This window comes from Tachysurus fulvidraco, chromosome 1, assembly GCF_022655615.1.
Source record: "Tachysurus fulvidraco isolate hzauxx_2018 chromosome 1, HZAU_PFXX_2.0, whole genome shotgun sequence".
NCBI classification, from domain to species: domain Eukaryota; kingdom Metazoa; phylum Chordata; class Actinopteri; order Siluriformes; family Bagridae; genus Tachysurus; species Tachysurus fulvidraco.
In genome coordinates this window covers 39,977,380-39,990,739 of record NC_062518.1, presented here as the reverse complement: position 1 = coordinate 39,990,739, position 13,360 = coordinate 39,977,380, and the positions used below count along the sequence as shown (strand labels likewise).

The following is a 13,360-nucleotide window of genomic DNA, read 5'->3' as shown; positions in this document are numbered from 1 at the left end:
AGTTACTGTGTAGTGGTAGTAGTAGTGTAATGAGTAGTAGTGCACTGTCTTAGAGATTTCAGTCAGACTTTAGCTCCTCAAATCCTTTAACTACAAATATCCTGTTTTAAATACAGCATTTATTATATTGTTTGTTAATCATAATCCATACATGATATAAGGATAAAGTCTAATAACAAATAATTACAACCACAATTTCTTCTTCGTCTGCTGATGACTCTCTCTCTCTCTGTGTGTGTGTGTGTGTGTGTGTGTGTGTGTGTGTGTGTGTGTGTGTGTGTGTGTGTGTGTGTGTGTGTGTGTGTGTGTGTGTGTGTGTGTTTGGTAGCCTAGTGGTTAAGGTGTTCACCAAAACCACTGTTTGACCACTAAGCAAGGCTCTTAACCCTCAGGTGTATAAAAGGATGAGGTAATGTAAGTTGCTTTGGATATAAGTCTGTGCTTACTTAAAACCCATAATATGTATACTTCAATTGCACATTTCACACTTGTACACTTGTACATACAATTTGTCTATAGGCATCTCTGGAAAATTGTCCGTAGTGTGTGAGTGAATGAGAGTGTGTGTGCCCTGCGATGGGTTGTCACTCCGTCCAGGGTGTATCGTGCCTTGATGCCCGATGACGCCTGAGATAGGCACAGGCTCCCCGTGACCCGAGGTAGTTCGGATAAGCAGTAGAAAATGAATGAATAAATGAATGAATTTGTCTATATTGTATGTCATCCTGTTACACTGTGGAGCTTCTGTCACTAAAATAAATTCCTCGCATGTGAAAACGTACCTCCACCCCAACACACACAAACACACACACACACACACACACACACACACACACACACACACACACACACACACACACACACACACACACACTTAAACATACCACATCATCAGCATAACCACTTAACTTTTAGCCTGTATGAAACATGTGAATTCATTAAATGTTAATTTATGTAAATAATACACTTTAACAGTTAACTGTATTCATTAAGAAAATTGAAAATGTACTGAATTTTAAAAAAGGTTACAAAAGGCAATTGATCTATTTCATTAACCTTAGGAGATATTTGTTGATTGGTCATTTTAAAAATCTGTTTCTGATATTTCAGTAGCTGTATCGCTAAATATCTTTACAACAGTCATCCATTAGGTGATTTTTTTATTATTCTATAAACAAAACAAATTCACATTTCCGAAGAGGACTTTTATTCTCGTCGGTGACGTTAGTTGGACGTATGACGAAGTTCCCACAATCCCCTGCGCCAGGTTTGTGCAGCGCGGTGTGTGTTGTTGTGTGTGTGTGAGGCAGAGAGAGAGAGAGAGAGAAAGGAAAGATGGCTGCTGATGGCGTTCCGGGAACAGACTCTAACTCGGACCTCAATTCATGGAGCGTCCGCGAGTTACACGCCAAACTGGCGGAGATCGGATTGCCGGTTATGGGTGAGAAAAACGTGCTAATCTAAATTCAACTCAGGCGTTAGCACAGCGGTTAGCTAGCGTTGCTAACGTCAAGCTGCACCACATACAGGAGCGTTAGCATCAGCGTTAGCATCAGCGTTAGCATCAGCGTTAGCATCAGCGTTAGCATCAGCGTTAGCATCAGCGTTAGCATCAGCGTTAGCATCAGCGTTAGCATCAGCGTTAGCATCAGCGTTAGCATCAGCGTTAGCATCAGCGTTAGCATCAGCGTTAGCATCAGCGTTAGCATCAGCGTTAGCATCAGCGTTAGCATCAGCTTGAACTAACAAAACAGCTGCAGTTTTGTGTTACTTAATAATTGTGTCTCATCACAAAATACTTTGGCTGCATCTGCAGTTTACACCATTCACCAATTTAAAGTATTGTTTCATTAATAATGAAGCCTGAATCTGATGTAAATGAATGACGCTGTCCGCCATATTTGTAAATAGCAAACATGGGAAAAAGCTAATGCTGAGCTACAGAGCTACTGGGTCATTTACTCAATCTTTCGGTAACATGTTTAATCAAACATTCAACTCAATTTCGTGTCTGATGTGTTCACTTATACTGGAGGGTTTATTAAAAATATATACGTGTATAAACGCTGAAAATGCCCTGTGTTCTGTTCTTTCTCTAGGCCCGAGAGAAGAGTTAATAGACAGACTGAAATCCTACATGATGCAGGTAACATTTCAGAAAGCTTTACTTCATACAGAAATATATTTGATACACTGCAAGTTTGACATCAAATAATAAAGGATTTAGCCTCTGTATGTCTAAATATGAGTTGTACGTGTGTGAGAAACTAAAAGGAGAAAATTAACATGAGAAAAATAATAATAAAGGTGTAAGTACATAAGTACAAAATCACATTGTTGTGGTTTAGCTATCATTGGATTGTAAAATGTATCTGAGGTGTTATTGTGACCCAAGGCACTGTACTAGAACAAATTCCTCGTATGTGAAAACATCCCTGGCAATAAAGACCTTTCTGATACCACACGCGCACACACACGGGCTTGAGTTACTGTTAATAGCGACAGTCTTTTAGATTGTGATTTTATTTTCTCCCCGTCAGACTGGTGTGATGATAACTAAACCCAGCTTGTCAAGTGGCGATGAAAAGTCCATGACAACGGTAAGGCTCTCGTGTGGTTCAGGCTGTTGTAAGACAGGTAACTTACAGGCTGTGAATGCGTAGTGTGTAGTGCATCGTTTGAGATGCGGATTTAGTTTTTTTGTTTATGGTACCGTGCTCAAGCAGGAGTATTATTTGTGTCATGCAAATTCTCTCCCTGTGTTAGATGTCAGGTTTGCCACCCATGCCACCGATGCCTTCCATGCCTCTGCCCCCTGGCATGCTGCAGGCCATGGGCATAATGGGAGGACCTCCACCTGGCATACGCATGAGCATGGAGCCGCCTGGAGTCTCATCGGGCATGTCACAGGACGACCCGCAGAAGATGGCCCAGAGAGCTGGTCAGGTATGAGACTGTGAGACTGTGACTGCTAGGCTTGTGCTTAAATAGATCTATTTTAAGTAGAATAACAGGTATGGACTATGATAGTCATGAATCAGTGAGAGATTTATGTCTTGGGATAAAGACCGAGATTGTCTTTTGTGGTGGGAAATATGTCTAAAATATCGTGTCTGTGTTTAGTTTTAATCAAGTAACAGTAAAATATAATTTTCAGCATATAAACTGATGCTGATTTCTATAAGGAACCCTTTTGGTCACAGGCAATGATACATAAATCTAAAAATAAATACACTGAATTGATCATGATTTTGTCAGTTCAATATTGTTTTCTAAGTCTGAGCCATGTTATTTTGTGGAAGGTGAATTGGATGTTTGTTGGTTTTCAGGGAGATTCCAGAGGGATGGAGGAGCAGCTAAAGGAGCAGGAGCTTCTCGAGCAACAGAAGAGAGTAAGAGATCAGAGCCTGAGGCGCAGCATGAACACTATAATGACTTTATTTACATACACAGATTTTAGTTCGGTGCTCTCTGAGACAGTTCTTCACTAAGCTTCCCCTTGTTTTTTTACCTCCAGGCTGCACAGCTGCTGGAGCACGAGAGGCAACAGGAGCTGGTCAAGCTGCAGCAGACAGGGCCACCAGGCACCCGGGCTCCGGAACCAGGAACTGCACCCAACCTGCTGCCACCCATTCCTCCGTTGAGAGGTAACTGTTCCTACACTCCACATTTTAGCAGATATAGGGTAGCTTTTATGACACATCCTGTGTTAGTTCAGTTCATCGATTGTGTGTATAGATTGGGGTGCAATTTAGACAGTGTCTCAGTTCTTATGCTAACTATTTTAAACAGTTTTGCATTTTGAAACAAAACCATTTCCCTTAAAACCTGCCGAACGATGTTCTGTGATCCATATCAGATATGACACAAAGTTCTACACAGAGTGAACAATACAATACAAACATAATAAAAAAGTAACGGTCCAATAAACTTCAGTTCACCACTGAGCTGATGGGATTCGGTTCAAGACCAATCCGATGATTCGGTTCAGTTTAATAACAGCAGAGCGGCGACTTACATTGCAGATTTCTCCTTAACAATTTCTCAGTTTTTTGTAGATGGACAAAAAAATCAGAATCAGGTTTATTGGCCAAGTGTGTTGACACACACAAGGAATTTGGTTCCAGCTGTTTGTGACTCTCAAAAGTACAAACATAAATAACACAATAATGTACAAAATATACAAGACAATGCAGACAATATAGACCGAATGAGTATGAAATATGAATATAGAATATAAACGATCAGTTATGTACACAAAGTGTGGGAGTGCAAATAATATGATGCTTTTTGTACAATATACAGCAGCAGTAGTGTGTGTAATGTATACAGATGATGTAATGACTGACAGTCCTGATAATGCAGTACTTGTAGATATGAAGCAGGGGATATAATTATAGTGAGGGTCATGCAGAATGCTTCAGAACAGACTGATGCTATAAACTTGATTTTGTTGTGAAACTTTCTCGTTTTCCTCAGTTTGAGCAATGAATTCCTTTTAAAAATTTCATTTATTCATCTCCGTGTTTGCGCATCTCAACCTTTCCTCTTGTAGTAGCCTTGACGACCAGCGGCCCACCCCCTCCGGGCGTTTCCATGGTGGCACAGAACAGTCAGAGACAGAGAGTTCCACCTCCACCTGGCGAGGATTTAAGAGAGGTAGGAACTTCTCTCACACTAAACAGAAACGGTTTGGTGACCACACCAGTGCGTTCTGTGTCTGCCCCAGGTGCCAGTGCAGTGCATTATGGGATTTTACGAGTGTACTGTGTCTTTAATGCCTAGTAAATAGCGATGACCTTGATGTAAAAACTATTTTATCCCTTGCGTGTGTTGTGCGAGCAGGCGTGGCCGAACGACGATATGGGGATCGGGCCGAAAATCCCTCAGGCTCTGGAGAAGATCCTGCAGCTGAAGGAGATCAGACAGGAGCAGCTCATTATCGCTCCTACAGGTCAGAACACAGTGAGAAGGACATCATCTTCAGCTTGTTTTCTGCAGCAACGTTTAACAGGCTGTGGGTTTTATTCTTGTGTTTTTAGAAGACGAAGACAACGATGCGGCCGACATGGACATGAGCTCTCGTCTATACTCGGATGATGAAGAGGAAGGCACCCTCTCTAAAAAAGATGTGAGTTTAATTTGATGTGTGAGGGTGTTTGTTTATTTATTTATTTATTTATTTATTTTTAAGTTAAGAAAATGCGTTCATCAGCGCTGCACTGCTAATTGGCTTGTAAAGGAATTAAGCTAGATTTAAGTTCCTTTATTTGAAAACGCCTCAGGAGAATAAAGCTTTTGTATGGGAAAATGGGATTATACTAATAACCTTATTCATTCTGCTGACTTGTAAATGTAACTTGTTGATTGAATTGTTGAAAAAATTTAAAAGAAAAGGAACTTTAGATTAGAGTAGGACTTTAAAAATAATACATGACATGTTAGAAAGATTTAACAGAGAAAAAGAATAAAGGAATAAATAGGCTTTCTCTTAAAACCCCTCTGTTGAATTTAATAAGACATTATAGATTATTGGGGCAAGCCTAATGGTTAGAGAGTCTGACTCGTAACCCTAAGGTTGTGGGTTCGAGTCTCGGGCTGGCCACGACTGAGGTGCCCTTGAGCAAGGCACCGAACCCCCCAACTGCTCCCCGGGCGCTGCAGCATAAATGGCTGCCCACTGCTCCGGGTGTGTGTTCACGGTGTGTGTGTGTGTGTGTGTTCACTGCTGTGTGTGTGCACTTTGGATGGGTCAAATGCAGAGAACGAATTCTGAGTATGGGGTCACCGTACTTAGCCGTATGTCGCGTCACTTTCACTTACAGTTTAAGATGGTTTGGACATGTTTAGAGGAGGGAGAGTAAGTATATTGGTAGGAGAATGTTGTGCATGGAGCTGCCTGGCAGGAGGCAAAGAGGAGATATATGCATGTAATTAATGAGGATATGAAGCTAGTGGGTGCAAGGGTTGAGGATGCAGAAGATAGGGATGGGTGGAGAGAGAGATGATTCGCTGAGGCGACCCCTGAAGGGAAAAGACGAAAGAAGATGATGCAGCTTGTGACCGTTACAAAGCATCGACACCAGAGACTTCCAAAAAATCTTGGCCTTATCAGCATTTAGTCACTTGTTTGAAAATCTGTTTATTATGTGGGAAGCTGTAGTCTTTCATGCTATTCAAGTTTCAAGCGTTACTATAAGAACAATGTTGCTGCTGTTAGAAAAATGAATTGACTCCTGTTGGCTAATTGGGTTTGGACAAGATTACAGTGTTGTCTATGAACGTCACTAATGAGGATGGGCTTAGAAACACGAACAGCGCACGAACACAAGCTGATTTTGAAGCATATCGATGTGACTTTCAGAAAAGCCGCAGACGCAGGAACCGGAAGAAGAAGAAGAAGAAGAATCAAGAGAAGAACGAGCAAGCGGAGGCAAATAAGAACAATGCTGAGAAAGAGAAAGATCCTGAAGTAGAGATCGAGTACGTCACGGAGGAGCCGGAGATCTACGACCCCAACTACATTTTCTTTAAGAGGATCTTTGAAGCGTTTAAGGTAAGTTTACATCGTCAACCGTGAGAAGAGCACAGAAACTCTCCACATAACTGACGTGTTCTTGTGAGAGGGTTGTTTTTTTTCTTACTTATTGTATTTCTGCTGCGTCCCCCAGTTGACAGATGAGCTGAAGAAAGAGAAGGAGAAGGAGCCGGAGAAGACGGAGAAGCAGGAAATCACCTCGTATAAGAAGAAATTTTTAGAGGAGAAGAAAGACAGCGACGACAGTGACGAGGTGACGTGTCCTTGTACCTGGAGCGCTCCAGTGTATTCCGGTATATTCTACGTTTCATATATAAATATCTCCGTCTCTTCGTGTTCCCACAGGAAGCTAAACCGGACGTGCCCAAACTTTCCAAGAAGAAGCTGAGAAGGATGAACAGACTGACTGTAGCTGAGCTCAAACAGGTTTCACACGCACACACACACACGCACACACACGCACACACATGCGTATATATCTATGGACAAATATGAATTTTGGAAACTATCCTTCGCTAGTTGGTGGCGCGGCCGGACGTGGTGGAGATGCACGACGTGACGGCACAGGAACCCAAGCTGCTGGTGCACCTGAAGGCCACGAGGAACACCGTCCCTGTGCCTCGCCACTGGTGCTTCAAGAGGAAGTACCTGCAGGGGAAGAGGGGTATCGAGAAGCCACCCTTCGAGCTGCCCGAGTTCATCAAACGCACCGGCATCCAGGAGATGAGAGAAGCCCTGCAGGAGAAGGTGAACAACTCGTGCACATTCGTAATCCTTCTGTATTTAATAACATTACAATGTAGCAGTGAGGGGGAAAGAAGCTAAACAGTCTGCAGGTGATTTTATTCATTGTTCCTTGTAGGGTCTTAAACATCTATATCTGTCTTATGTTCTGGATCATTTAAGCAGCCCAGACATTTCTATAATTTAGAGAATCGAACAGTTCCACCATCACATGTAGGTGATGGTGTACTCCACCAAAGTCTGACTAATTCCACTAACGAGCAGCTTTCAGGACAATTTTATCCATCAAGTCAAATTCTACGCCAGGTAAAAGGCATCGTTGTAGATGATGATGATTGTGCTGGTAGGTTTTACTTGTTTAGTGTGGAGATGATTTCAGCCCTTTAACAAAAAGCTCCAGTTTAATTCGGTGTAATCGGCAGCTATTTGTTTTAAACATCCTAAAACTTCAAATCTTTTTATCATTTTAGAAAACCGCTCCTCAAAACAGATGTTTTCAGACATTTAAAGGTTATAAGAGGATATTTACATTCGGACGCTAATCAGTAAGGAAACTGTTTGGTGCTGGAGCTCTATAACTGACTAGAATAGTACACAAGTGTGCGATTTGAGACACGATGTTAGTTTGTTTCTGCAGCGTCACACGGTGCTGTGCTACCTCTATTTATATCGCTATTAGTTGGGAGTTAAATTCTGGACCCAATCCAGTGTAAAATCCTTCACTGTGCATTTGAAGAGAATCTGCAGGGGAAAGAAAGGAAAGTTTCTGTTCAGAGTTCTTGTAAATGACGTCTTCATGCAGTAGAAGCTTAATGTTTCTCTCCTTTCGACAGGAGGATGCTAAAACCATGAAGACAAAAATGCGCGAGAAAGTTCGCCCAAAGATGGGCAAGATTGACATCGACTACCAGAAGCTCCACGACGCCTTCTTCAAGTGGCAGATCAAGCCCAAGCTCACCATCCACGGAGATCTGTACTACGAGGTAATATAATCGTTTGTCTCATGTTTTAATGTTGGTGTAGCACTAACCAGAGGAAGTGTATATGGTGTGTGTCTCTCTCTCTCTTTCTCCTTTTACTTCTTTATGCCTTTGCATGACTCCTGGTTCTGCATTTTACAGGGTAAGGAGTTTGAGACACGTCTGAAAGAGAAGAAGCCCGGAGATCTGTCAGACGAGCTGAGGATCGCTCTGGGCATGCCCACTGGCCCTGTGAGTTCATCTTTATCTTTATCTAGTTCACACAGTGTTTACATCCCTCTTGCACTTGTTAAGGAAATCTTTAAGGAACAAAAACCTGTTTCTACACCAGTGAGGTGCTCATACAGCAGCAGAACCGCTCATATTTGAATAAGAGATAAAGGAAGAGTGCAAGATCGAGTGCAGTTATGTAGAGATGTTCCAGTTAACAAGTGAATAAACACTGAGATTGGGTTTGGTGCCAATATGTCCTTAGGAGAAGGGGGGAGGAAACAGATAACATCTTTCATCTCCTTCATCCTTCCTGTTCATCTGAATTCTGTAGTGCATTCTGTCCAGCAGAGGGTGCTGTAAATGTGGAGTACTGATTGTTCTACCACACACACACACACACCCCCGGTAGTGTCTACGTGCATGTCGATGTTAACTGACTCTTGTCATACTTTTGAAGTACATTTCTGGCACAGCAAAGTTGTGAAATAACAAAATGTTCCTCTTTCTTCCTCTGTAGAATTCCCATAAGGTTCCTCCTCCGTGGCTTATTGCCATGCAGAGATACGGTCCTCCTCCCTCCTACCCCAATCTGAAGATCCCCGGCCTCAACGCCCCCATTCCTGAGGTGAGTGTGGGGCAACTGCATCCAGAAGAGTTTTTTTTTTTGGTCATGGTTTCAATGAACCACAAATTCCCAGTCCGACAGCTGAAACACCTCCTTAACTTAAATTGATCTTGAGTTGATGTGGAAAAACACTCAGATATACAGGATACAACAGGCCACAGAAACCTGTGCTGTAGACCATGTTGGGATTTGTTTATTTGTTTCTTTTTAGGAATGTATGAGTAGATAATCGAGTCTAGTGCTTGTGGGAATTTAGAGACATAAATGTCAGTAGGCTGTTGAGTAAGAACATGCTTCAAAATGTGTCGAACAGAAATTAGAGAAATCTCAAGTAACGTGTTCAAATCTTTCTAACACAGAACTGCTCGTTTGGATATCACGCCGGAGGATGGGGGAAACCTCCTGTAGACGAGACCGGAAAACCTCTTTACGGAGACGTGTTCGGAACCAACGCTGTAGACTTCCAGGTGAGAATCCCCACACACACACACACACACACACACTGCAACACACAAGTGCTTTAAGCTGTTGGGATGGAAGCGACGACGTGTCTGTGTGCATTGAAATATTAATTAGCTTCTAATTACTTCCATTAGCAGGAGCATTAATTCTGTATGTCGGTGTCATTTTATTGTACAAGCCACTGATAACACAGTCGTTTGCAGACAGAATAATGTGTTGTGTTTTATTGTGTATTTTTTAATAGTTGATTTTTGTTTTCTTTTCATGGTAACAGTTTGTTCCAGCTAGTTCTTAGATTAAATGTTATGCTATTTAACGATAAGTCACTAAACCAGTTGTTTTTCTCCATTTTTTTTTTTCTTTTTTAATTTTTTATTTAAATAAAACGAATATCTGAAAGTAAAGTGTAATAAATTTTACATGACGCAACTCAGGGGTATTTTGTAATGTGTATTTTTCTCAGCTTTGATAGCATATACTGTGAACTGGGTGGGGAGAAAGACTAACTTCTAAACAACAAATGAACATTTGTAATCAGGCCAAAGCCGAGGAGGAGGAAGTGGACCGAACCCCATGGGGTGAACTCGAACCATCAGACGAAGAGTCTTCAGAAGAAGAGGAAGAGGAGGAGAGCGACGAGGACAAACCAGACGAGTCGGGTTTCTTCACGCCTGCCGACAGGTAACACTGATTTACTTATTTAAGCCATTTTTGATTCTGCTGCATGATGTAATAAAGATGTTTAAGCACATGAGATGTGAAGCCTAAACTGATCTCTCTTTCTCTCTCTCTCTGTCTCTCTCTGTCTCGGTCTGTGTCTCAGCGGCTTAATCACCCCTGGTGGCTTCTCCTCGGTTCCTGCTGGCATGGAGACTCCAGAACTGATTGAGCTCAGGAAGAAGAAGATCGAAGAGGCGATGGACGGGTATGTGTCTCTGTGTGTCTCTCAGCTTTAGGTCATTTTGTACAGTGATTGTAAGTCAACATGTCCGGTTTGTAAAAGCCAGACTCTCGGTGCTTGAATGAATATTTATGTTCAGTAAACTAAACCAAATGGCAGACAAGCAAAAAAAGATCAGTTTAACTGTAATAATAGAAGTGTTTTGTGGGAAAGTGTCCCAAGACTGCTCATTAGAATATGTGGCTCCGCCCATACAGCCATACTGCTTCTAGAAAGATCTGTTCATTAAATTCAGCTGTTGACTTACATTTTCCAAATACAAGCTTTAATGATGAAACATTTTAATGTGCACAGTGTAGTAACTCTGTGTGTGTGTGTTTGTGTGTGTTTGTGTGTGTTTGTGTGTGTTTGTGTGTGTTTGTGTGTGTTTGTGTGTTTGTGTGTTTGTGTGTGTGTGTGTGTGTGTGTGTGTGTGTGTGTGTGTGTGTGTGTGTGTGTGTGTGTGTGTGTGTGTGTGTGAACGAACAGAAACGAAACTCCACAGTTGTTCACAGTGCTGCCAGAGAGGCGAACAGGCCCTGTGGGATCAGCCATGATGGCGTCCACACACATCTACGAAATGTCTGCGGTGAGTGCAACTAAAAGACGAGCACAAAGTTCATTACACTTACGATGTGATGTCTGGAATATTTGACCTTATAAGGCAGCTGTTTCTGATGCCCCATTAACAGAGAACATTAGTTGTTCCTATTAACACCTCATTGGCTGTTTCTTTAAACCCTAACATTGCAGGCTGTGACTGTATAAAAGTGTGTGTTTGAGAGGAAACAAGGAACATCGCTTTACTCAGTCGGGTTGTTTGCGTCAACTGTGAATTGTGCAGGCTTTGCTGAATCCAGGCTTTAGTCCTCAGAAGGGATCGTTAATTCTCAGTTATGCCATGCTGTAATCTCGCCTCCTGCTCATCTGTGAGCCCCGAACTCTATTAAATAGAAATCAGACTCCAGCGTTTCAGCTCGGGCCTTGTTTACACTGTAAATGACTGAGGCGATTAAGGAGTGCAGCATTGTGTCAGTGTGCATACTAATAAACCTATTTTTAAACACTTTCCACCCACATCTGTTCATTATCCAACACTTTTGCCATCTCTCACTCGTTTTTCTCTCTTCCTTCAGGCGGGAGCAGCACGGAAGGTGGCCGGGGTGACCGGCTTGGGCGGAGACTCCCAGGGAGTGGAGGTGGCTCTGGCCCCAGAGGAGCTGGAGCTCGACCCGATGGCCATGACGCAGAAGTACGAGGAGCATGTGCGCGAGCAGCAGGCTCAGGTGGAGAAGGAGGACTTCAGCGACATGGTGGCCGAACACGCCGCCAAACAGAAGGTACCACTACAGCTTCAAATTCACGTCCACGTCGACACCCTCCTCAGTATTTACAGAGAAATGTGTGCATTAAAATGCAGATTTGCGTCAGATGCATTTAAAATAAAATATCTAAGACTATATGAATGAGGCAGAGCATGCGGCTTCAAAACCTGTTTGCCTCGTAATCAAAATTCAACCCAAAAAATTCAGTCATAAGCCTCTAGCTAGTTTAGCATGCAGGTTCTGTTACCATGACTATCTAAACAATCACCAAGTGGGTAAGCATTTTAAAACACATTTATTTTAGGGCTGTTACAAATATTAACCTGAAATAGTCAAAACAAATGCAGCAAAGTGACCGGGTTTTATATCAAATCTAATTTTATTTGTCACATACATACAGAGTACGACATGCAGTGAAATACTTTATGCAACTGTCTGGTATTAGAATAAAAAGTATGAAAGTTTTTAAAAGCATGCATGCATAAATAAATAGTAAAATAATAAAAAATATAAACTATATAAGAAAATTATATAAGAAAACTATATGAAAATATAGAAGGAGAAATAATGTATATGCATAAATGTGTATGTTTTTTAAATATTGTCCTTAAAGTGTCCATATTGTCCTTAAAGGGTTTAAGCTCATACAGATACTTACTGACGGAATAAGACATGGAGCTCTGCATGTGCTATAATACATCACTCACTTCTTCCTTCTTTATATTCACTGCCCTGTTTGTGTTTGTCCGGCAGCAAAAGAAGAGAAAAGGCCAACCACAGGACACTCGTGCTGGAGCCAAGAAATACAAAGAGTTCAAGTTTTAAAGAGGAGACGAGCGTGAGACCACGAATAATCAAAACCGTCTTTTTTTTTTTTTTTTTTTTAAAGTCAGCTCTGTAGAAATAAAGGCCTCTCTGTGAGCTGATCAAGCAGTTTTTCATGTTCACCGTCTTTTGTAAATAAAATATAAATCTGTCATTTTGTTTATTTTTGGACTGATGTTTCTGCTTCAGCAGACAATTTAAAGATTTCACAAATGGTTGTTTATCACTTTTACTTTAGAGGAAAATGTGTACTGTGGTGGATTGCCATTTGGGTCAGAGATTAAAATCTACATGCAGGATAAAGGAAGTCACTTGTCGTTTGAGGGCGTAAACTCTAAAGCGTTGTTTATTTTTCTTTATTCAATTCGGATTAAAAGTTTTAGCAGTTTAAAAAAGGCAACGATTTAAACACAAAAAATATTTAAACGTGAATTAACACCTGAAAAGCTGAGAGTTTGTTTGATTTGTTTATTGTGTGTCTGACTTTATATCAGCTTTGTTGGTTATGTGTCAAAAATCTCTGCTTTCCTCCAAACTTGTTTTTCTTTTACTGTCATTTACAGACCGGACATGAAACCATGATAGTAAGCCGTTTTTAATGGGAGCTTAGGAACTAAAGAAACCTCAGACCACATGCATCATAAGATCGGTCAGAGGAATCAGTGCAAATTGCTAAGTTTGTATTTTATTAAAGAGAGATAGAATGTG

The 13,360-nt window shown here is 41.5% G+C and overlaps 1 protein-coding gene across 1 annotated transcript; it reads left to right on the top strand.

Moving 5' to 3' along the window:
• Nucleotides 1-1,033: 1,033 nt before the first annotated feature.
• sf3b2 (splicing factor 3b, subunit 2) lies at nt 1,034-13,360 on the top strand. The gene is made up of 22 exons (XM_047820214.1): nt 1,034-1,441; nt 2,100-2,146; nt 2,541-2,600; nt 2,767-2,946; nt 3,330-3,392; nt 3,518-3,647; nt 4,556-4,659; nt 4,846-4,954; nt 5,043-5,131; nt 6,365-6,556; nt 6,672-6,791; nt 6,884-6,964; nt 7,058-7,285; nt 8,116-8,265; nt 8,404-8,493; nt 8,993-9,100; nt 9,460-9,567; nt 10,101-10,243; nt 10,386-10,487; nt 10,992-11,091; nt 11,639-11,842; nt 12,581-13,360. The coding sequence occupies exons 1-22, from the start codon at nt 1,336-1,338 to the stop codon at nt 12,650-12,652; spliced, it is 2,586 nt and encodes an 861-aa protein (XP_047676170.1). The 5' UTR covers nt 1,034-1,335; the 3' UTR covers nt 12,653-13,360.

Excerpts from the sequence above, each read along its gene's own strand:
- sf3b2 (XM_047820214.1), top strand. The coding sequence starts at position 1,336 with ATGGCTGCTGATGGCGTTCCGGGAACAGACTCTAACTCGGACCTCAAT. Across the intron at positions 2,947-3,329 it reads TGGCCCAGAGAGCTGGTCAG|GGAGATTCCAGAGGGATGGA; the intron begins GTATGAGACTGT and ends GTTGGTTTTCAG. Across the intron at positions 9,101-9,459 it reads TCAACGCCCCCATTCCTGAG|AACTGCTCGTTTGGATATCA; the intron begins GTGAGTGTGGGG and ends TTTCTAACACAG.